Source organism: Natator depressus, chromosome 20 (genome assembly GCF_965152275.1).
Source record: "Natator depressus isolate rNatDep1 chromosome 20, rNatDep2.hap1, whole genome shotgun sequence".
NCBI classification, from domain to species: domain Eukaryota; kingdom Metazoa; phylum Chordata; order Testudines; family Cheloniidae; genus Natator; species Natator depressus.
The window spans coordinates 8,813,930-8,838,288 of record NC_134253.1 but is presented as its reverse complement, the minus strand read 5'-3'; the positions used below and the strand labels follow the sequence as shown (position 1 = coordinate 8,838,288).

The window sequence follows — 24,359 nt, the reverse complement described above, 5'->3', positions numbered from 1 at the left end:
GTGGTGCCTCAGTGCTGCGACGGGACGCCACGACTGATGGTCCCTCTCTGGAGCTAAACGGCGATCCGCTGGTCAGCCAGTGACCAGGGTCACGCTGGCACCCCCCAGCCCCGGTGAGTGACAGACCCCGCTGAGCAGCCAAAACCCCTTGCTCTGAGCACCTGTTCTGAGAGCATGCTGGGCAAGCGCTCCTCAGGGCAGGGTTTGCAGGTGCGCCGGCAAAGAGGGGGCACGGCTGGAGAGGAAGAGGGTGAGGATGGGAGGTGAAAGAGGGACCCAGAGGGATGGTGTTGGAGGGGCTGTATGGTGGGCAGGACAGTGTACATGTAACAAAGGGAAATTACCCTCTTGAGGCTTTCTTTCAGAAGTGAGATGGGGAGTGGAGACTGGTGGGGAAGTAGAAGGGATGGCAGGAGGAAGAGTTAAGAGTGGGGATGGCAGGGGATGGGGGCCAGGGGGGTAGGGAAGCGGGGTGGGGAAGGCAGGCTCAGGGCTGGGAGTGGGGGGCAAGGCAGGTGGTGGGGAGGATGGGGGCAGGCAGTAGGGGCCAGGGTGGGGGGCAGGGTTGGGAATGGGGAGGGCAGAGGGTGGTGGTCAGGGCAGGGGGTGGGGGCAGGGGGTAGGGTGGAGAAGGCAAAGACAAGCAGTAGGGGGCAGGGTGAGGAGTGAGGGGTGGGGCGGGCAGGGAGCAGGGCAGTGGGAGGGGTCAGGGTGGGGAGGGCAGGGGGCAGGGGCAGGAAGTAGGGGCAGGGTGGGCGGCAGGGTTGGGAGTGGGGAGGGAAGGGGGTAGGGACAGGGTGGGGAGGGCAGGGGCAGGCTGTAGGGGCAGGGTGGGGGGCAGGGAGGCCAGAGGGAATCACCCGAGTAGAGCTGGCATATCCATGCTGAAGCATTCGTGGCCCTTTGCTTCTCTCTCGGGAGGGTCTGTGGCTGCTGTCTCCCAGCTTGTTGTCGGAGACTTGGGGGCAGGTCGGTTTCGTTGGTGGGCGGGGCTGCAGCTTCCAGTGGGGCTGCAGCTGCCATTGTGGCTCTGGGGTGGGGGGCTGGCTTGTGTGCTGCGTGTGCCCTTCCCCACGGCGTCATGGGCCCTCAGACTCGCAGCTTCCCAGCGTGCTCCTCATTGCCCGGGAGCCAGGGCTGGGGCGGCCTCGTCCCATGGACTCTGCAGCATGTGGCAGCATGGGGGCTGGCCCAGCCAGGGCAGTGCCTGGGAGGGGGCAGGATACTCCTAATGACCCCTGTGGCCTTGGTACCGTGCCCCGGGAGCCCTACGCTCCTGGAGGTGCCAACCCCAGCACGCTGCCCAGCTGCAACAGAGCAAAGCCAGCACAAGGGCAGCCTGGCAGGCGCCGGCGTCCCTGCAGTGGGCCACGCAGCCTCGGCTAGTTCTGCCTGCAGGGGCCAAAAGTTTGACTCTGTGTCAGGGAGGGGCCAGGGTCTGCTTCGGGTCCTTTTCTTTTCTTTAAGATTTCCATTTTGGAGGGAGAGGGCAGGATGAGGGGTGGGGGGGTGGGGGATCAGTGACAGGTTTTAAGAGATAGAAGTTGGGGGTCTGTGTCAGTGTTTAGGGGATAGAAGGGGGGGAGTGCTGGGGCCTGGGGAATGAAGAGGTCAGGGTCGGGGTCGGGGGGGAGAAGGGGACTCAATGCTGGGGTCTGGGAATTGAAGGGGGGGTCAGGGTCTGGGGGGAAGGGGGGTTAGTGTCTGGGTTTGGGGGATAGAAACGGGGCTCAGTGCTGGGGTCTGAGGATTGAAGGGGGGGTCAGGGTCTGCGGGGAGAAGGCGGGCCAGTGCTGGGGTTTGCAGGTAGAAGTGGGGTCAGTGTATGGCTGTCATTCTCATGGTAGAGAGGCTTTCTCAAAGAGGAAGGTCTTGCGATGTTTCCTGGTGGTGGTCAGACACTGGATTCTCCTGATCTCTGGGAGTGCATCCCATAGCCAGACCCCCCTGACTGGGAATGCGGGGTCCCCAGCTCTCCTGCACTCCCCCTGGACTCTGTGATCTGCACGGTCCCAGGGGAGCGCAGCTGTTGTGGTGGGTCACAGATCGAAATTCGATCTCTGGTGTAGCTGGGGCTCGACCCATTAGCTGATGTGCTGATTTGGACGAAAGCTTTAAACCAGCACAGGGAGCTGGAGCCAGTGGAGGGAGCTGAGCACAGGCCTGATCTGCTCCCAGGGGCTGAGCCATGGAGAAGGCGGGCAGCCACATGCTTAGGGTGACCATATTTTCCTAAAAGGAAAATGGGACCCCGCATGGGACCAGCCTGAGCTCTCCCTGCCTCCTGCCCACAGAGGGCTGGTCTGAGGTCCTCTCTCCCCACCCCTGGGACCAGCCTGAGGCCCCCCTCTCTCCCCTGTGCGCGGGGGAGCCCAGGCCCCCAGCTGCCCGCCCGCGCACGGACAGCCCAAGGCCTGCCTCTCTTCTCCCCACATGCAAGGAGGCCCGAGCCCCCTGCCATCCACGGGGCCCAAGCCGCTCTCCTGAGCCCTCCCTCCCATGCAGAGCTGGCATTGCTGCTGCCCCCCCCCAAGTTCCTCTGTGCCCCGCTAGGGGTCGCATCCCCCTTTTTTGCCCAAACTGGGCATTTGTCCCATTTGCTCTTCCCAACAGACAATCACACAAATGCCCAGTTTTTCCAAAAAAGTCGGGACGACCGGGACAGGGCTCAAAAAAGGGACTGTCCCGGGCAAAACAGGACGCATGGTCACCCTACTCCTGCTGCACCAGCTGGAGCCTGCACATCAATCAGCCTCAGATGCAGTGAGTTAGGGTAACCTAGCCCGGAGGTAGGGTAACCCAGAGCCAGAGAGGAGAGGCAGAGTTTCACAGCAAGCTGGAGGTGAAAGGCAGCATTATACTGAGGGCAGCTGGGGGTCCAGGCTCAGCAAGGGGTCACACAGCACCCTGAGGCTCTGACCGCTGGGGGCTGGAGTCTTGGATGGAAGGTGGCGACAGCTTGGCCAGTTATTCAAAGCGTTTCCCCTTCCCGAACGACAGCATTAGGACAAAGAAAAGGAGGACTTGTGGCACCTTAGAGACTAACCAATTTATTTGAGCATAAGCTTTCGTGAGCTACAGCTCACTTCATCGGATGCATACTGTGGAAAGTGTAGAAGATCTTTTTATATACACACAAAGCATGAAAAAATACCTCCTCCCACCCCACTCTCCTGCTGGTAATAGCTTATCTAAAGTGATCACTCTCCTTACAATGTGTATGATAATCAAGTTGGGCCATTTCCAGTACAAATCCAGGTTTTCTCACACCCCCCCCACAAACCCACTCTCCTGCTGGTAATAGGTTATCTAAAGTGATCACTCTCCGTACAATGTGTATGATAATCAAGGTGGGCCATTTCCAGCACAAATCCAGGGTTTAACAAGAACGTCTGGGGTGGGGGGGGGAGGAAAAAACAAGGGGAAATAGGTTACCTTGGAGAGTGGGGTGGGAGGAGGTATTTTTTCATGCTTTGTGTGTATATAAAAGATCTTCTACATTTTCCACAGTATGCATCTGATGAAGTGAGCTGTAGCTCACGAAAGCTTATGCTCAAATAAATTGGTTAGTCTCTAAGGTGCCACAAGTCCTCCTTTTCTTTTTGCGAATACAGACTAACACGGCTGTTACTCTGAAACCATTAGGACAGACTCCCAAGGGAAGGGCTGGAGTCTCCCTCTCTTGGTCTCTTCCAATGTGGACTGTAGCCTTTCTCTGCAAGAGGCGTTAGGCAAACCCAAGTTAGTGGGCTCAGCAGCACAGAGCGACTGGGTGACATTCTCTGCCCTGAGCTATCTAGGAGTCAGACTAGAGGGTCTAATGGCCCCTTCGGTGGATCTATGAATAATTTCCCAGTGGCTCCTGGAGACTCTCCTTGGTGCTGCTCTGAGCAGCGGGTGTTTGTAATCTGCTGGCTGAGCTGGGCGACTGGCACCTCCTCAGTCATGTTACAAGTCTTCTCCACAAGATGGCCACGCAGGCACTTCAGCCCCAGACACTCCCCCGAAGAGAAGATCAATTTGCAGGAGGATTCACAGCACTTCCCCATGCGGCCAATATTTGCACAGACACAATCCCGCTTGCATGGGTGTTCAGGAAACGCATGTGGGTTTGTGCACCATCCGTGAGTGCACAGGGAGGCTGGAGAAGATGGCAGTGGAAGCGGAGATGGGGTAGTGATAGGGAGAACTCTAGAAGAGTTCCTTATTCAGTGTTAGAAGAAATCAGACATTTCTGAAGTGCTTTCCTGCAGTCACATGCCACAGCCTGTTGCTGCCTGTGGTGACCTCAAGCTCTTCAGCATCAACCCAATCGTGGGGGGTGAAGGGGGTCTCCAAACACCGGTATCTTGCTTGTCCCTCAGGCAGATCCCCCTCCAGATCTCACGGTGGTGGGAGCCATGAGAGCTAAACCCAAATCCTGGCATTGGAAATGATGGTGCAGGGCACGCTGGGGCCCGAGCGCTGCCCTGAGCGGCCCCTTGGCTGTGATTGGGGCATGGCCACACATTCAGTGGGGTGGGGTGGGGGCACTGGCCCTGATGGTACAGTGAACTCTGTCTCTCTGACTGACTGGCCCTGGTAATTCTCCCACGTGGGCCGTGGACGTACGGGGGGGTTGCTGCTTCCAGTTTCTCGGTGAATGTCTCGCTGCGCACGGCTTGCTCCGCCGCAGGGCTGAGATCTGTTTGCCCTCAGCAGGGGGACGGTGAAGAGAGCTCCCCCTCTGGCTCCTGGCCAGGTGCCTCACACCAGCCTAGCAGAGAAGGCAACTCAGGGAACTGGGCTGAGACCCTCCCAGCTTGTTTTACATAGGCCCTGAGCCACTCTCCGACGCTCATGACTCCTGGTCTGGGCCAGCACAAGACGGATGGCCTGGAAGGGGAGGCCATGGGCCCCAGGGCTGTTGTTCACGTGATTTAGCTATGCAGCGTCTATGATATCCTCACGGCTGCAGGGAGTGGGCGGTGGTTTCGGTAGCTGCTGGTGATGCAGGAATCCCTGAGCTAAGCTGATGGAGGGTGAGTAGCTCGCCTCCCTCGCCTGGACACCTGGTGCCTGCCCAGCTGTCATGCTGCAGGAGTTTCCATCTGCAGGAGGGGGCCGCAATTTTCCACTCAGTGGTTGGGTGGGATTATCACAGGCCACACCCCCCACTGCCCTTGTGTATATGTGTGGGGAGGACATGTGGTAGCCACTGTGGGTAGGACATAAGAACATAAGAACGGCCATACTGGGTCAGACCAATGGTCCATCTAGCCCAGTATCCTGTCTTCCGACAGTGGCTGGTGCCAGATGCTTCAGAAGGAATGAAAGAATGGGGCAATTATCTCAGAGGTTTAAGGCTACCCAGAGCATGAGGTTGCACCCCTGACCATCTTGGCTAACAGCCATTGATGAATCTATCCTCCATGACCGTATCTCTTTCTTTTTTGAACCCAGTTATACTGTTGGCCTTCAGAACATCCCCTGGCAATGAGTTCCACAGGTTGACTGTATGTTGTGCGGAGAAATATTTCCTTATGTTTGTTTTAAATCTGCTGCCTAGTAATTTCATTGGGTGACCCTGGTTCTCATGCTATGTGAAGGGGTAAATAACACTTCCCTAGTCACTTTCTCCACGCCATTCATGATCTTATAGACCTCTGTCACATCCCCCCGTACTTGTGTCTTTTCTGAGTTGAACAGTCCCAGACTTTTTAAGTTCTCCTCATACGGAAGCTGTTCCAGACCCCTAATCATTTTTGTTGCCCTCCTCAGGACCTTTTCCATGTCTAATATAGCTTTTTAAAGATGGGATGAGCAGAACTGCACACACTATTCAAGATGTGGGGGTACCATGGATTTATATGGTGGCATTATGATATTTACTGTCTTATTATCTGTCCCTTTCCTAATACTTCCTAACATTCTGTTCACTTTGTTGGCTGCCACTGCACATTGAGTGGATGTTTTCAGAGAAGCATCCACAATGACTCCAAGTTCTCTTTCTTGAGTGGCAATAGCCAATTTAGACCCATCATTTTATATGTATCGTTGGGATTATGTTTTCCAATGTTCATTACTTTGAATTTATCAACATTGAATTTGATCTGCCATTTTGCTGCCCAGTCACCCAGTTTAGCGAGATCCCCTTGTAGCTCTTCCCAGTTAGCTTTGGGCTTAACTATCTTGAATAGTTTTGTATCATCTGCAAATTTTGCCACTTCACCATTTACCCCTTTTTCCAGATCATTGATGAGTGTGTTGAACAGCACGGGTCCCACTACAGATCCCTGGGGGACACCACTATTTGCCTCTCTCCAGTCTGAAAACTGACCATTTATTCTTCATTTGTCCTGGAGCTGGATCCGCTTGCTGCAGCCAGCCTGGGCCCTGCTTTCCTGTGCAGCACCCAGGACTCTGAGCTGCATTGCGCAGAGGAGCGGCGGCCTGTGCTTTGCCTACCAGGCCACAGTGCTGCTGCTGGCCAGGCTGGGGTGCTGCCTGCCAGTACGCCTGCTATCTGGCTGCACAGCAGAACCGCATGCCTGGGCAGGCCCCAATTTCCTGGAATTTCTGTCAGATCCTAACAGATCATTCCCCTTCACAGGGGTATGTTCTGCATGGCGGGTCGCTGGCTGGAGAACCAGCCGGGGCGAGGACAGGCTGTGGCAGCGGAGGGATGAGGGGTAGGGAGTGTACCCGCTGCATGGAACAATGCCCCGTTCTGTGTGGACTCCCCGTGGAGCAGCACACGGGGGCAGGGTGCTGGGCAGGGGGGTGGAGCAGGGAGGGGCTGAGGGTTCACACCTTCCCTTTCTCTACCCTGGACTGGGCACAATATAGGCTGTAATAGCACCTCTGGGATCTCTGCAGCCTGGGGTGGCACCTCCCCAATGCCCAGCCCAACTACCCGGGTTGGGCCATGGCAATAGAATGTGACCCTCAGATTGCTCAGTGCTCCAGCTCCAGGGTCCCCACACACAGGCTCTGTCAATGCCCCTCAGTCCTGACCCACAGCCCTGCTATCTCAGCGTAGGGTTCCCCCGCCTTAGCTCTGTTGGTGAGAGCGGGAGCTGGAGCTGCCATCAGGACCATTGCTGATGGAACTGCTCGGAGCCTGTGTGCTGGGCTGGGGGGTCAGTGACGGGAATCTGGTCATGGTTGCTGGGAAGAGCTCAGGGAAGGGAAGGTTCCTCAGTGTTTCCTCGCCAGCCAGTCTCTGGGTTCTTCACTTGTCCCGGAGCTGGATCCGCTCACTGCAGACAGCCTGGGCCCCGCTCTCTTGTGCAGCACCCAGGACTCTGATCTGCATTGCCCCAGACAATGTGCTTTGTGCTGCCAGGCCACGGTGCCTGACAGTAACCCCAGCAATCTGGCTGCACAGCAGAACTGCATGCCAGGGCCCCAATTTCCTGGAATTTATGACATGTCAAAATCAGGGCTCATCCCACCCACCCGCTCACAGATGGCATAAGCTGGGGGTGAGGGGGAAGGAGCCCACAGAGCCCATGAAGAAATGAACAAAAGCTTAAAAAAAGATCCCCTGGCAAACGTGCCTCACCTGAGTTAAAGCCAAGTTGCCCTGTCTTCACTGCTAGGTGTCCTGTGCTGCCTAATTCGAGTTCAGAACATGCCCCTCTTCCCATATAGACACACCCTGGGAATCATGCTGGGCGCTGGGAAGGGCAGCAATTCATACAATCAAGGTCAGAAGGGCCCACTGTGATCATTGAGTCAGACTTCCTGTGTCACATAGGCCAGAGACCTGCCCCAAATAGAATCATAGAAAGTTCCTGTTTGAACTAGAGCATAAGATAAATCCAGTCGAAAATTGCTAGTGAGGGAGAATCTACCATGGCCCTTGGTAAACTGTTCCAATGGTTAATTACTCTTATTCCCACTCTGAATTTGTTTAGCTTCAACTTTCAGCACTAGATCATGTTAGAATCACAAAATCATAGAATCTCAGGGTTGGAAGGGACCTCAGGAGGTCATCTAGTCCAACCCCCTCCTCCAAGCAGGACCTAATCCCCAACTAAATCATCCCAGCCAGGGCTTTGTCAAGATGGGCCTTGAAAACTTCTAAGGATGGAGATTCCACCACCTCCCTAGATAACCCATTCCAGTGCTTCACCACTCTCCAAGTGAAATAGTGTTTCTTAATATCCAACCTAGACCTCTCCCACTGCAACTTGAGACCATTGCTTCTTGTTTTGTCATCTGCCACCACTGAGAACAGTCTAGAGCCATCCTCTTTGGAACCCCCCTTCAGGTAATTGAAGGCTGCTATCAAATCCCCCCTCACTCTTCTCTTCTGCAGACTAAATAACCCCAGCTCCCTCAGCCTCTCCTTGTAAGTCAAGTGCCCCAGCCCCCTGATCATTTTAATTGCCCTCTGCTGGACTCTCTCCAATTTGTCCACATCCTTTCTGTAGTGTGGGGAACAAAACTGGACACAGTACTCCAGGTGTGACCTCACCAGTGCCGAATAGAGGGGACTAATCACTTCCCTCAATCTGCTGGCAATGCTCCTACTAATACAGCCGTTAGCCTTCTTGGCAACAAGGGCACACTGTTGACTCATATCCAGCTTCTCGTCCACTGTAATCCCCAGGTCCTTTTCTGCAGAACTGCTGCTTAGCCAGTCGGTCCCCAGCCTGTAGCAGTGCATGGGATTCTTCTGTCCTAAGTGCAGGATTCTGCACTTGTCTTTGTTTAAGCTCATCAGATTTCTTTTGGCCCAATCCTCCAATATGTCTAGGTCACTCTGGACCCTAACCCTACCTCCAGCGTATCTGCCTCTCCCCCCAGTTTAGTGTCATCTGCGAACTTGTTGAGGGTGCAATTCATCCCATCATCCAGATCATTAATAAAGTTGTTGAACAAAACTGGCCCCAGGACCGACCTCTGGGGCATGCCACTTGATACCGGCTGCCAGCTAGACATTGAGCCGCTGATCACTACCTGTCGAGCCTGACAATCTAGCCAGCTTTCTATCCACCTTATAGACCTTTCCACCCTATAGACCTTTATCCACCTTAAAGGTCTATCCACCTTATAGACCTTTCATTGCTAGATAGAAGAGCCCATTCGGAAATATTTGTTCCCCATTTAGGTACTTACAGACTCTGATCAACTCACTCTTAACTTTCTCAGTTCTGGGCACTAGGAATGGGAGTGGTTCCAGGTGCTGGGAACGGGAGTGGTTCTGGGCACTGGGCAATGGGAAAGGTTCCAAGTGCTGGGAACAGGAGAGGTTCCAAGTGCTGGGAACAGGAGAGGTTCCAAATGCTGGGAATGGGAGTGGTTCCAGGTACTGGGAACTGGAGCGGTTCCGGGTTTTGGGAATGGGAGAGGTTCCAGGTGCTGGGAATGGGAGTAGTTCTGGGTGCTGGGTGTGACCGGTTCTCCCTGGGGTGCGACCTGGAACTGGGGTACCACTGAGCCCTCCTGACCCACCAGCCTGGGCTCCCTTTACACTGTACTGCCGTGACAGGTCCTCAAGCCCCCTCCAGCACACATACAGGTAGGGACACACTCAGCTGCAGGTACACACAGATGCTGAGATCAGCTCGGCATGGGAAGGCTCAGCTAAGGAACTGCCCAGTTACTCAAGTGCACACCCCACTTTGAAGGGTAAACCCAAAGTTATACCATCTTGCGCTGCACAAAGAACTGTACAGCGTAAGCTCATAAAATTCGCCCCCTCCCTCAGTGTGGAGAGGGATATACACAGCTTTCTGCCCCTAGCAATGACTTGCACACACACTGGTTTTAGACAAAGCAAAAATAAATTTATTAACTACAAAAGATAGATTTTAAGCGATTATAAGGGATAGCCCATGGATCAAAGCAGATCACCTAGCAAATAAAGCAAAAATGCAATCTAAGCTTAATATACTAAATAAATTGGATATGAATACCAAATTCTCACCCTAATTGTTAGTTTAGGCAGTTTGCAGAGGGAAAGCTGCACCTGCTTGCAGCTTAAACCCCCAGGTATTTCTTTCACAGGCTAGAAATCCCTCTAGCCTGGGTTCAGCCCTTCTCCCCCAGTTCAGTCTCTGTTCCTCAGATGTTTCCAAGAGTCTCCTTTGGGCAGGAAGTCCATGAAGAACCACGATGATGTCACTCCGCTGCCTTAAATAGCTTTTGCATATGGCGGGAATGGGAAAGGTTCCAGGTGCTGGGGAATGGGAGAGGTTCTGGGTGCTCAGAACGGGAGCAATTCTGGGTGCTGGGGAACAGCAGAGATTCCGGGAGCTGGGACTGGGAGCGGTTGCGGGCACTGGGAACAGGAAAGGTTCTGGGAACTGGGAACAGAAGCGGTTGCGGGCGCTAGGAATGGGAGAGATTCCGGGCACTGGGAATGGGAGAGGTTCCAGGCACTGGGAACAGGAGCAATTGCAGGCGCTGGGAATGGGAAAGATTCCAGGTGCTGGGGAATGGGAGAGATTCTGGGCACTGGGAATGGAAGCAGTTCTGGGTGCTGGGAACGGGAGCAGTTCTGGGCTCTGGGGAAGGGGAGAGGTTCTGGGCCCTGGGAGCCCGTGGGAGGCATGGCTCCCCTGGTGAGCTGCAGAAGGCGACCCCCGGCTGTGCCCTGTCAGCAGAGACCACAGGAGGTGTGGCTCAGCTCAGACGTGGATGCAGTGACTGACTGTTGGTTTCTCTCAGGGTCTTGGCTCTGCCCAGAAAGTCCTGTGGCCCTGCGAGCCATGGAGGCTGCATCAGTGCTGAGCCCCTCATCCTGGGAGAAGCGCAGAGCGTGGGTCCGGCAGAGCCGGTGCTGGCGTACCACTGTGCTGGAGGAGGAGGCAGCGGTGGTCGTGCGGGATGTGTCCGGGCTGCAGCCACCGCATCTAGACGATGTCTTCTTCGAAGGTGGGAGAGCAGCTGGGGAAGTGGGCAGGGGTGGGGTGCGTGTTTGGGGGGGGGAGGGGAATGGGTTCTTCCTTTAACTCCTGTGCTGTGCTTCCCAAGGGGCCGGTGTGCACGGTGGGACTTGGACTGTGTCTGCTCTTGTTCACCCTGAGCAGTGGGCAGAACAACACCTGCCCCCCCCCGCCCCCCCCGCCCCAGTCCCCTTTTCAGAGCTGCAAAAACATCCCTGAAAAAGTTCCAGGAACTGGAAAAAATTTCCATCAAATGACCCTACAACTGACCCTGATGACCCCATTCTGGACCTTGGGCCCAGCCCTGTGGCTGCATCCCTGACCCTAATAGCTCATTCCTGACGCCACAGCCCCCAATCCCAACCCCTTCCCCTGTTCCTGGGGCTGAGACCTCTCCTTATAGAGTGGCCAGCGCCGTGACTGGACCTTCCCTCTTGGCCCTGCACCCTCTGTCTACAGGAGGAAGAGGCTCAGTGCTCAGCCTGAGATGTGAAGCTCCCAGCCAGTGCAGGGCCCACTTCCCAGGGAAACCCACTGAGATCCCCAGGCTGGTGCACCCACCCTGCTCATCCCAATGAGCATGCTGTTCTGGGACTGGCCCTGGGGAGGTCATGGGGCTATTGGCACAGAGAGGTGCAGGTTGGGAGTGTGGGTCTGGGAAGGGGGAGGGGAAGGGGAAGGGTTCTCCCTGGTTTATCTGATGGACTTTTGTATTTCCAACAGGAAGCCCCTCCAGCAAGATTGAGACTTGGCTGCAGAATTGTGGGTGAGTCCAACTGCCCTCTGTGTGTAAGAGAGAGTGTGTGTGTGTGTGTGTGATAGAATCGTAGAACCATAGGGTTAGACGGGACCGCAAGGGTCAGCTAATCTAACCGCCTGCCAAGATGCAGGATTTGTTGTGTCTAAACCATCCCAGACACATGGCTGTCCCGCCTCCTTTTGAAAACCTTCAGTGAAGAAGCTTCCACAACCTCACAGGGCAGTCTGTTCCGTGGTCCTACGGTTATTACAGTTAGGACGTTTTTCCTGAGATTAAATCTATATCTGCCGTGCTGTAGTTTAAATCCATTGCCTCTTGTCCTGCCCTCTGTGGCAAGAGAGAACAACTTTGCTCCATGTTTTTTATGGCAACCTTTCAAGTATCTGAAGATTGCACTACCTGAAGGGGGGTTCCAAAGAGGATGGAGCTCGGCTGTTCTCAGTGGTGGCAGATGACAGAACAAGGAGCGATGGTCTCAAGTTGCACTAGGAGAGGTCTAGGTTGGATATTAGGAAACACTATTTCACTAGGAGGGTGGTGAAACACTGGAATGAGTTACCTGGGGAGGTGGTGGAAACTCCATCCTTAGAGGTTTTTAAGGCCCGGCTTGACAAAGCCCTGGCTGGGATGATTTAGTTGAGGTTGGTCCTGCTTTGAGCAGGGGGTTGGACTAGATACCTCCTGAGGGCTCTTCAAACCCTGATATTCTATGATTCTATGATTCCCCTCTTAATCGTCTCTTTTCCAAATTAAACATATCCGGTAGCTTCAGCCTTTGCTCATATGGTCGGCATTCCACCCTTTGATCATCTTTGTTGCTCCCCTCTGGATCTTTTCCAGTGTCTCTCCATTCATTTTATACAATGGTGACCAAAATTGGACACAGTACGCCACTTGAGGCCTCACCAGCGCCAAGTAGAGTGGTACTATCACCTCCCGTGACTTGCATGCTATGCCTCTGTTAATGCAACCCAAAATTGCATTTGCTTTTTTTGCAACAGCAGCACATTGCTGAGTCATGTTGAGGTTGTGATCCACTACAACTCCCAGATCCTTCTCAGCAGTGCTGCTGCCAAGCCAGTTATCCCCCATTCCGTATTTGTGCGTTTGGTTTTTCTTCCCTAAGTGTAGCACCTCACATTTGTCTTTGTTGAATTTCATTTCGCTGTCTATAGCCCAGTTCTCCAATTTATCAAGATCTCTTTGAATTTTAGCTCTATCCTCTGAAGTGTTGGCACTCCCCCGTGCAGCTTTGTGTCATCTGCAAATTTGATCAGTGTGCTCTCTGTACCAACATCCAGGTCATGGGCAATGCATAGCATAGGCTGGGGAAGGCTGTGCCTCCCCAAACAGCCTCACCTGGCTCCTCCCATTTTCCGCCCCAAGGCTCCCTCCTGCTTGACGCTAGTTGCCCGAGCCCAGGCAGGCTGCCTCCTCTTCTGGGAAGCCGGCTGGGTGGGGCTTGGGGTGGCTGGGGCTGCGCCACCTGGTGCTCCGGGGTTGGGGGGGGCGCACGCCACCTGCCCACCCACCCAGCACTTGGGCAGCCCAGGGATGGGGGTGAGGGGCTGGCGGCCGCAGGGGAGGGAGCCTCTGGGCTTCGGCAGGGGAAGGGGAGTGGGAGAGGCAGGATGGGATGGGGGCTAGACTCCCTATATCTGTGGTTCACCCACCACCCATGATCCAGGTTATTAATAAAGATTTTAAATAACACTAGACCCAGAACAGATCCCTGTGTAACCCCACTTGGGACCTCCTTCCAATCTGACATCATTCCATTAACAGCTTCTCTTTGTTTGCGGTTGTTTAACCAATTATGTATCCACCTAATGGTAGTTCCACCAAGCCCACATTTCTCCAGCTTACTTATAAGAATTTCATGTGGGATTGTGTCAAAAGCCTTGCTAAAGTTCAGGTATATTATGTCCACCGTATTCCCCCTATCCACCAAATCAGTTACCCTGACAAAGAAGGAAATCATGGTGGTTTGACATGATTTGTTCTTGGTAAATCCATGCTGGCTGCTAGTGATCACCCCTTCATCTCTGCCCCCATCCCCACCCCCATCCAGCTCTCCCCTCACACTGATCCCCACCCCATACCACCATCCCATGATTTAGTTGGGGTTGGTCCTGCTTTGAGCAAGGGGTTGGACTAGATGACCTCCTGAGGTCTCTTCCAATCCTGATATTCTATGATTCTATGATCCCTACTCCCATCTCAACCCTCCCCTCACCCCCATCCCGACCACCGTCACCCCATCATCATCCCCATCCCTGCCCCCTCCCACCCATCCCACCCCATCCCAGCCTGCCCCTCACACTCATCCCCAAACCCTCACATCTGTCCCCACCCCATCCCCTTCACACTCATCCCCACCCCATCCCAGTCTTCCCCATACCCCCATCCCCACATCCAACCCCATCCCCACCCCCTCACATCCATCCCATTCCAGCCCCTCCCCTCAAACCCATCTTGCCCCCTTCTCCACACCCATCCCAGCCCTCCCCTCGCATGCTTCCCTTCCCCACTCCCACCACACACCCGTTGCACATCACTCCCTTTTTCCATGGGGCTGGATGCCTTTTACTCTCTCTGGGGGCAGAGGAGGGTCAGCGAAGTTATAGGGGTAAGAAGTTGCATTGGGGGCAGTAGGGAGAGACCCCCTCAGTCTGCAAGGGGCTCAGGGGTACTGGGGAGACCGTGACACTTGAAATAACAATGACAACAATAGCTGTTAACGGGCTCTTCTCTCTGGCTCAGGGCATCCATGGAGGTCCTGCCTGAGGAGCCTGCCCTGCCTGCCCCCTATGGTAGGTTGCTCTCCCCTGTTCTTGGCCCCTTCCTGGTGTCAGGAGCTGGCACTCGGAGCTGGTTTGAGCTATGGAGCTGAGAGGGAATGGTCCTGGGGGAGGGAACTGCAGGCCCAGCCGGGGTCGGGGGAGCAGAGCCCCTGTGCAGGTCGCTGCATGTTACCAATCATGACCCTGTGCAGGGACCAGCCTGTGGTCGGCGAGCCCCACTCATCAGGGGGCAGGGGAGAGTCCATGAACCGAGCTGCCCAGCCCTGGGTGCTCTGAGCACTCCCAGAACCATGACCCCCTTTGCCCTCAGTGAGCGCCATGCCCAGCCCGGGGCTTGCTGGCCCAGCTCCCAGGGATCTGCTCAGCCATTGCTCTCTTGCAGGATGCAGCAGTAACGGGACCAGCTTTGAGGACGACTTGACACTGGGAGCAGAAGGTACCAGCCGTGAGGGATGCCAGCTCCCAGACGGTTCCCCCGACAGCAGGGAGTGGGGCCAAAGTCACCCCTGGTTTGGGGCAGTTCACATCTGCTCTCACCAGTGTCAGCCACCATGGGGCTGCACAGCCCTGAACCCAGCAAGCATGTGATTTCCCTGCCACCTCCAGTGGGAGGAGACCAGACACTTGGGAAGAGCTGAGCCCGAATCCCACATCTCGTGTGGGGGAGGGGGCTTGTGGGAGGGAGGATGGAGGGGGCTGAATGTGCTCAGATCCCTTTTCCCTCCCTCAGCAGGTTGATCCCCCATTGCCCCCGGTCCAGCACATCAGACCCAGCCACCCTGTACAGCGTCTGGTAAACACCCTGACCAACCTGGGCCCCAGGAACCTTGGCAAGGGCAGCTGGTTCTGGGCCAAGGACACGGTGCTGACTCACTCTCCCCAGTGCCCCACGTGAGGCCTGCCCCTGGGTGCCCAAGGCAAGGGGAGCCACAGGGGGTGGGGTTGCTGGGGGTGCCAAGCTGGGATTCGGAGACACCCTGTGTTATTCACCGTTGCTTCTCCTCACTCTTCCAGCTCTGTTGTTACCTGGGAATGACAAAGCCGCTGGCAGGTGAGAGACCTGAATCCCACCCCCCATGCCCCCAGGGGACTCTGAGCTCAGGCTCCCCCCACCCCAGCCAGCCCTGAGCATAGGCCCTTGTGCCCTCACAGGGCCCTACAGGTCCCGCACCAAGGCTGTCTGCCCCCTCACACCTCATCTCCACCTGCCAGCCCATACCTGGGCAGGAGCACACCCTGAGTGGCCACCCCGCACCTGCAGGCCTCGCTCCCAGCAGCCCCCTTGAAACCCTCCCCCAGATCAGGCCTTGCACCATGTCTGTGGGCCTCATACCCAGTCGCAGGGCCTGATCCTTGGAGTGATGTAGGGCAGGATCTGGAGCACGGGTGTTACTGCCCAGGGGATGGTGACCAGGACACTGCCTGGGCATGACCCCGGCGAGGCCACGCTACCCCCAACTGTTTTTGACCCTCCCCTGCCTTCTCTCCCGCAGCAGGACCCTGCTGGAGAAGCCCTGGCCAGGCCGGTACCTCCACCTCGGGCAAAGCATGGCATCCAGTGCTATCTCCGGTGGCACCAACAAGACCACCTCCAGGTAGGACCCCGAGGACCTCAGGACAGGACCCTAGGGATTGGTTGGTTCTTCCCGGGGCAGCGAGTCCATCTGACCTTCAGCTCTGGTGAGGCAGCTGCAGCCAGTCCCAGTGCCTTGGGCAGGAGGGCCCTCAGCTGCAGCCAAGCCGGATCTCTTTGGGGTCCTTCAGCCATAGCCAAGCATTCCCCTTTGGTGTCTATAGAGCAGTAGCAAATACCTTGGAATATCCCCCACCCCAACCCAACAACCTCCAACCTGAGACCCACTGGCTTCAGCCAGGGCACTTGGAAAGGAAGGCCCAGGGCAGATAGGTAATGGGGGGGGTATGGGGCATGGGGATGAGGTGTGGTGTGGGAGACAGTGTGTGGGGATGGTGTGTGGTGGGGGTATGGGGCATGGGGAAGAGGTGTGGCAGTGTGGACAGTGTGTGGAGATGAGGTGTGGCAGTTGGGATGGTGTGTGGTGGGGGATGGTGCGTGGGATGGGGCATGGGGGGTAGCAGTGGGGAGGGTATTTGGGGATGGCTCATGTCTACAGGGAGTGTTTGGGAATGGGATATAGGGAGTGGTGGTGGTGGGGATGGTGTGTGCAGATGAGGTGTGGGGATGGTGTGTGCTGGTGGGGACGGTGTGTGCGGATGGGGTGTGGGGATGGCTTATGCTGGTGGGGACGGTGTGTGCGGATGGGGTGTGGGGATGGGGTGTGGGGATGGGGTATGCTGGTGGGGACAGTGTGTGGGGATGGGGTGTGGGGATGGAGTATGGTGGTGGGGACGGTGTGTGCGGATGGGGTGTGGGGATGGGGTATGGGGATGGGGTATGCTGGTGGGGACGGTGTGTGCGGATGGGGTGTGGGGATGGGGTATGGGGATGGGGTATGCTGGTGGGATCGGTGTGTGCGGATGGGGCATGTCGGTGGGGATGGGGTATGCTGGTGGGGACGGTGTGTGGGGATGGGGTATGCTGGTGGGGACAGTGTGTGCGGATGGGGTGTGGGGATGGGGTATGCTGGTGGGGACAGTGTGTGCGGATGGGGTGTGGGGATGGGGTATGCTGGTGGGGACGGTGTGTGCGGTTGGGGTGTGGGGATGGGGTATGCTGGTGGGGATGGTGTATGCAGTTGGGGTGTGGGGATGGGGTATGCTGGTGGGGACGGTGTGTGGGGATGGTCGTGGCGCTGGGGCCCTGGTGGCTGGGACCTGGTGGTGAGGATGGGCATGGCAGTGGGGACATGCCATGGGGATGGGTTATGCCAGTGGGGATGGTGTGTGGAGTTTCCCACTGCTCTGACCGCTGCCCCGGCGGGAGGGATGATCGAGCCCCGTCACTCCTGGTTCAGCGCACCATGTCGCTCTCTGCAGCGTCTCTGAGATCCTGGAGCTGTGCCAGGAGGATGCTGAGGAGATTCTCTACAACTTGGGCTTCGTGCGGGATGAGCCTCAGGCCACAGCCCGGATCCCGGCCCGGTTCTTCTCGGCTCCTTCCCAAGCCAAGGGCATCGATTTCCAGCTCTTCCTGAAGGCCCAGGTGCAGCGCCTGGAGATGGAGGATCCCTGTCTGACCCTGGCCAGTAGGTGTTGCTGGGCTTTCCGCTCCCATAGGAACGCCTGGGCACTCCAGAGGAGCCTGGATAGCGGGGGGTTAAAGCAGCCTGGCCGATAAACCTGCAGTCGGGAGTCAGAGGCCATGAGCTGTGCCCAAGGCTGGGACAGCCTCTGAGCCCTGCCACCCTGCCTAGCCAAGCCCAGCTTACTGGCCAGTCACTGCACTCAAGGGATTCATACCCGTGGTGCCAGAGGCAGGTTCCCATCTCGGTCACTGCACCGTCTCAGAGTCTGGTGTTTGGAGCAGAGGCATGGGCTGGCCTGCTCTGGGACTCTGCCCTGGGAGTACAGCTGGGCTGGGGTGGGGATGGGATGTGCCAGTGGGGAAATGAGGTGTTGGGACGGGTCATGGCAGTGGATGGTGTGGGGTAAAAGCAGGTAAGAGCAAGCCATTAGAAGTCAGGACTCCTGGGTTCTATTCCCAACTCATCCCACTCTGAGCAGCCTTGGGCAGGTCGCTTCCCCTCTAGTGCCTCAGTTTCCCCACTTTTGCGCTGGGCAGAACGAGATCCACTGTAGTGAAGCGCACGGAGACCCTCTGATACTTGGGGAGTTGTGTTTCTTCCCCCCACCCCCAGGAACCCTTTTCAACCAATACTGAACGGGCGATCAGAAGAGCCTGGCTACTACAGTGTGGTTCCATTCACCAGCTCCCCACAGCAACCTTGCTAATAGATCCACAGGCGTCCAGGCCAGCAGGGACTGTTCTGACCACCTATTCCAGCCTTGGGCATGGCCTGGGCGAGAGACTGCCCCCAGGGACTCCTGCCTCTGGCTCTGTAACTTCTGCTTGGCCCTGAACATCCCCGATCTCTGCCAAGTGTCTGACCTTCCTCTCTCCTTTCCATGCTGCCAGGTCGGTTCCAGCAGGTGGAGGCTCTGGCTGTGACAGCGGACGCCTTCTTCTGCCTCTATTCCTACGTCTCCAAGACGCCCCTGCAGAAGATCTCGCCAGCCCAGATTTTCTGGGCCTGCCCAGAAATCCCCAACTGCTGGGTCGTGCCCGCGAAGGCGGAGGCTAAGTCTCCCGTGGACCGTCTGAAGAAAGCCATCTCCAAGATGTGCCTGTACACCTCACCCAGAGCCGAGTCCCTGCGGAGAGCCAGCACGGTACCCAGCTGCCGGAGGAGCATCCTGGGCAGGGTGGTGCAGGAGGTGCTGGAGAGGGCGAGGGAGGAGCGGTTCCGATTTGACCAAACAGACATAGAGGACATGGAAGGGGCAGCCCATGAGATGCCCACGGGGACATTCCAGTGCCAGCATAGAGTGGAGAGCTCCTTCCAAGAGCCACCGTCACCAGATCTGGCAGAGCATGTTTCAGTGCATCTCTGCCACGGAGGCGAGGCAGCCCCCACGCCTCCAGGAGGGAAAGGAGAGCTCCACACAGTGCCAGCCCCGCCAAGGCTGCAATGGGCCCCGCAGGGGCTACCTGCTGGCACAGTTGGGGCGTGTACAGAGGGAGCGGGTAGTCCAGGCCTCCAGGAGAAGAAAGGCCCTGGAGAAGCCCCTATGGAGATGGCTCCTTCCAAATGGGAGTTCTCCATGGATGCGTCCTGCCCCTCAGGGGGAGTAGGGTCTGATGAGGAGAGTTCCTATGCTGGAGGCACGGCTGCACCATCTCCTGGGACACACTCCGTGGCCACCAAAGCCCTGGGCACTGTCGGGACAACATGGTTCCATCCGGAGCCCAGAGAGGGGCTCAGAAGTGAGGCCGGGTTTGCCTTAGACTTGTCCAGGGCCCTGAGCACAGATAATGCAGGCTCCTGCGTAGCCCGGCTGCCCCACCCGGGGGGGCCTCCAGGGAAGGACGGGCTGGAGGCCTACAGAGAAGCTCTCATGTGCCCAGAGGAGCTGAGGGCCGAAGGCAAAGGGCACTCACCGCTCAGAGGGAGCTCCTACGCGTGTGGCTCCCGGGACGTGACACATCCCCAGGGGCAGGACACCAAAGCCCCAGGGCCAGCATTGCACTCCCTGGGGGAGGTGGCAGGCGGGGGCTCCATGCTTCATGGGCCTTGCTGGGCACCGACGCTGCCCCTCCAGGAGGATGATTCTTTTGAACTGGAAGAGGTGGGTATAGACATGGGGATGCCCTGAGCCTAATCACTGAGCCCTTTGGGGGGCGGGGGAGGAAGGTCCGCCCTCCACCTGCAGGGAGTGCCCTGTAGATAGCCATGGGCACTGCATCCCTGCACTGCATGCACGCCTCAATGGTCCTGCCCCTGGCCCGGTGCGCCTGTACCTCCCCACCTCCTGCAGCTCCTGCACGCAGCACTCAGTTCCCACAGCAGGGAGTCTGACTAGGCCAGCGCCTCATAGGGACAGCTGGCCATGCCCTCGCCTGGTCACAGAACATGGGATGCACCAGCTGCCTGGGACGGATCCACTGCAGGGCAGCTGTGGGCCACATGCAGGGAGCTGCCTGGGTGGGGCTCGGGGACACGATCTGACCCTTTCTGTTGGTTGGGCGCAGTGAGAGTTCAAGGAGCCGGAATGACAGGAGTGGTAGCCTGCTAGACGCTGAGTGGGATGGCCTGACACAGTCAAGGATGAACTGCCAACAGAGGGCAGCTGGGCTCCGGTGCAGCAAACGTCCCTGACACGCTAACAATGATCCAGGCTGTTTGGGTTGGAAAGATCGAAAGCTTTAAATGAAGCTGGTCCCGGGAGGGGAGGGCGCCGAGGATGATGGGGTCAGCCCCCTCCAGCAGCTGGGGAGGAAGCTGCAGGTGGAACAGAGGCAGTGACACAGACTCGTGTCTCTTTTCAGAGGAGCAGCCGTGTCAGTCTGTATTCGCAAAAAGAACAGGAGGACTTGTGGCACCTCAGAGACTAACCAATTTATTGGAGCATAAGCTTTCGTGAGCTACAGCTCACCCACTGAATGCATCCGACGAAGTGAGCTGTAGCCCACGAAAGCTTATGCTCCAATAAATTGGTTAGTCTCTGAGGTGCCACAAGTCCTCCTTTACTTTTTTCGTATCTCTTTGAAGCACGAGCTGGTGCAATGAGTCCGTCCAACAGCATTTTGACAGAGCCCCTCGCGGCAGGGCAGCTGCTGCCCACCCCCTGCCCCTTCACTGAGTACCCAGGCTATGGCATCCTTAGCATCCTCCAGCTGGCACGCACCTGCGCACGCACACGCACACTGGCGTAGGCGCTACTCCGTGCGTGCTCCGGGGCTCAAGCACCCACCGAAAAAATAGGGGGTGCTCAGCACCTGCAGGGCTGGATTAATCTTTTGTGGGCCCTGGCTCCCGGACCGTGACCTCCGCCTGCGCTCCACCCTGAGACCCTGTCCCCTCTTGGCCTCTTCCCCCCGAGGCCACACCCGCCGCTCGCACAGGGGGGAGCGGGGGTCGGAGAGGAGCACCCACCAGCAAAAACAAAAGTCAGGGCTTGTGCACACGGGTCTCATTCTCTCCAGCAGGGGGCACTAGTCTCTCTCACTCACACACAGAGCGCCAGTGGCCCCTTGCTGCTGGCCCCTGAGTCTGCCCCCCTGCCCCCAGTGCCATCACCCAGTGTGCGGTCTCTTGCTTTCAGGTGCAAAGCACCAGCGAGGATGAGGATGGCACCCCCGAGGCAGCAGCCTGGCTGCCCGCTCCCGCCTTGACGAGACACCGGAGACGTAAGTAGGCTCCTTGGCTCTGGCTTGAGCCGTGCGCGGGGAATGGCCTTGCTCCAGCTGTCAGCCAGTCTCCGCAGGGGGATGGTTTGGGGCACTGGGGCCTGAGGCGAGGGGCAGTGGCGATATCTCGGGGGCAGGGAGCCTCTACGGAGCTGCCTGCCTGTGGGATGGGCCGGGCCTGGCTCTGGGTAAAGCTCAGCCCCTCCAGCCCCATTTGGAGCCTGTGGGCCTGGAACCTTGCACCCCGATGCCCGCCCCTTGTGCCCCACAGAACCAGGCAGTCTGGGAGGTGGGGGGGTGAGCACAGGGGTGTCAGAGCTGCACGAGACAGGGGAAGCTGAGAAAGGTCGAACGTGATCCAGCGGCTGGAAGTTGAAGCCAGACAAATTCAGACTGGGAGTAAGGTGCTGTACATTTTTAACAGCGAGGGGAATAACTATCAGAAGAACTTCCCAAGGGTAGTGGTGGGGTCTCAATCACTGGCAATTTTTAAGTCCAGCTTGGATGTTTTTCTCAAAGCTCTGCCCTAGGGATTGTTTTGGGGGCAGGTCTCTGGCCTGTGTGACACAGGAGGTCAGGCGAGATGATCACAATGGGCCCTTCTTAGAATCGGTGAACCTACAAGAGCCCAGCTGACCCTGGAGAGCGCGTCTCGGCCAGACTGGGTGCCTGACTGGGAGCGCCCTGGGCAGCAGAGTGGGCCCAGCCTGTGGGAGAGTCAGCCCCATACGCGGCCTCGCACCGAGCCCCCTGCACATGACGTTCAGCCCTGCACGTGGCCCCTAGCCCCTCACACAGCCCTGCCCCCAGCCCTCAGTCCTGCACACAGGCCTGCACATGGCCCCCAGCCTCTTACACAGCCCTGCCCCCAGCTCTCAGCCCTGACCCCAGCCCTGTCCCCAGCCCCCAGCCCTGCCCCCAGCCCTACACACAGCCCTGCCTGCAGCTCTCAGCCCTGCTCCCAGACCTGCCCCCAGCCCTCAGCCCTGCACACAGGCCTGCACGTGGCCCCCAGCCCCTCAAACAGCCCTGCCCCCAGCACCACACCCAGCCCCCTGCACATGGCCTTCAGCCCTGCATACAGCTACCAGCCCTGCACATGGCCCCAAGCCCCGCACGCAGCCCCCTGCCCCTCAGCTAGGGCTGCCAACTTTCTAACGGCACAAAACCGAACAAAAAAAGGAACCCCCGGCCCCTTCCCTGAGGTCCTGCCCCAGCCCCAGCCCTTCTCTGACGCCCTGCCCCGCTCACTCCATCCCCCCTCCCTCTGTTGCTCACTCTCCACCACCCTCACTGGGGCAGGGGATTGGGGTGCAGGGAGGTATGGGATGCAGGGAGGGTGCGGGCTCTAGGTGGGGCCAGAAATGAGGGGTTCAGGTTGCAGGAGAGGGCTCCAGGCTGGGGCAGGAGGTTGGGGTGTGGCGGGGGGGGTGAGGACTGGTTGGGGGTGCAGGTTCTCGGGTGGACCCAGAGAAGAGGGGCTTCCGGGCTGGGGCTGAGGGGTTCAGAGTGCTGGAGGGGGTGCAGGCTCCGGCTGGAGGTGTGGGCTCTGGGGTGGGGCCGGGATGAGGGGTTTTGGATGCAGGAGGGTGCTCAGGGCTGGGGTGCAGGCTCCAGGAGGGAGTTTGGGTGCGGGAGGGGATTCCGGGCTGGGGCAGAGGGTTGGGGTGTGGGAGAGGGTCTGGGGTGCGGGGTCTCGGCAGCACTTACCTCTGCTCCCAGGAATCAGCCGCCAGGTCCCTACAGCCCCTAGGAGCTGTGGAGCCGCCACTTGGGGCGGGGGCAGCGTGCGGAGCCTCCTTGGCAGCCCATGTGCAGAGGGGCTGCCTGGACCTGGTGGCTGCTTCTGGGAGCCACGTGGAGCTAGGGCAGGCAGGGAGCCTGCCTTAGCCCCGGGCCCTTGCTGTGCTGCTGACCGGACTTTTAATGGCCGCTGGCCGGAGCACCAGGGTCCCTTTTTGACCGGGCATTCCAGTCGAAAACCGGATGCCTGGTAACCCTACCCCTCACCCAGCCCTGCACCCAGCCCTGCACCCAGCCTTGCACACGGCTCCCAGAGTGCACGACTCCCCGCAAGCCCCGCACCCAGCCTCCAGCCCTGCACACAGCCCTGAATGCAGCCCCCAGCCCTGCACATGGCCCCCAGCCCTGCATGTGGCTCGCCACAACCTGCATCCATCCCCCAGCCTTGCACACAGCCCTGAACACAGCCCCCAGCCCTGTACATGGCCCCCAGCCCTGCATATGGCCCCCAGCCCCTCACGCAGTCCTGCATACAGTCCTCAGCCCTGCACGTGGCCCCTAGCCCTGCACGCAGCCCTCAGCTCCTCCCACAGCCCTGCCTACAGCCACGCACACAGCCCCCAGCCCCACACACAACTCCCAGCCCCTCACACAGCCCCTAGCCCTGCATGTCGCCCACAGCCCTGCTGGTGTGGAGTGCGCAGAGGGCTGTGGTTTTCACGCTGATGCCCCGAAAAGAGGTGCCCAGTCTCAGTCTTTGTTTCCTTTGGCTTTAGGGTTCATACTCCATGCCCACAGTGCGCATTCTGACAGCAGCGGTTTTGTGGAGGAGCCGGCGCCCAACTCAACGCCCACCACCCAGCTTTGTGACACAGCCTGCTCCGAGCTCGGCAGGCCACTGGGGGGTCCCTGTGGCACAGGGCAGGCTGTGTAGGTCAGGACTCCCTGGCTGAGAGAACTCATCTGAGCAGGAGGAAGATGCCTGCTGTCTCCAGGCCACGCGCTCCTTCCACACAGCCTGTCCCAAGCCCCTTCACGAGCCACGACAGGGTCCGGGCACGATCCCTGGGGCAGCAGGATCACAGCTTCCTGGGCCTGGGAAACGCTACATCCCCTGCGTTCTGTGTCAGGGGGCTGGGGGGGTGTGGAGCAGAGAGCGGGGCCTGGGAACAGCAGAATTGTACCTCAAATCCAGAAAGCACCAGGCAGCCAGAGCAACCCACGACCCTGGGCATGGAGCAGGGGGAACCCACCAGGCAGCCAGAGCAACCCACGACCCAGGGCATGGAGCAGGGGGCACCCACCAGACACCAGGGCAATCCAGGGCATGGAGCGGGGGCACCCAC

At 58.1% G+C, this 24,359-nt stretch overlaps 1 protein-coding gene across 1 annotated transcript; it reads left to right on the top strand.

The window, feature by feature from the left end:
• On the top strand, window positions 1-24,269 carry TESPA1 (thymocyte expressed, positive selection associated 1). Its single transcript, XM_074935057.1, has 11 exons — window positions 1-113; window positions 10,663-10,869; window positions 11,604-11,646; window positions 14,404-14,453; window positions 14,827-14,880; window positions 15,459-15,495; window positions 15,938-16,039; window positions 17,400-17,608; window positions 18,499-19,709; window positions 21,186-21,270; window positions 23,790-24,269. The coding sequence occupies exons 2-11, from the start codon at window positions 10,704-10,706 to the stop codon at window positions 23,945-23,947; spliced, it is 2,115 nt and encodes a 704-aa protein (XP_074791158.1). The 5' UTR covers window positions 1-113; window positions 10,663-10,703; the 3' UTR covers window positions 23,948-24,269.
• Window positions 24,270-24,359: the final 90 nt, after the last annotated feature.

Coding starts and splice junctions, on each gene's coding strand:
- TESPA1 (XM_074935057.1), top strand. CDS start 10,704: ATGGAGGCTGCATCAGTGCTGAGCCCCTCATCCTGGGAGAAGCGCAGA. Junction 14,454..14,826: donor TGCCCTGCCTGCCCCCTATG/GTAGGTTGCTCT, acceptor GCTCTCTTGCAG/GATGCAGCAGTAACGGGACC. Junction 17,609..18,498: donor TCCCTGTCTGACCCTGGCCA/GTAGGTGTTGCT, acceptor CCATGCTGCCAG/GTCGGTTCCAGCAGGTGGAG.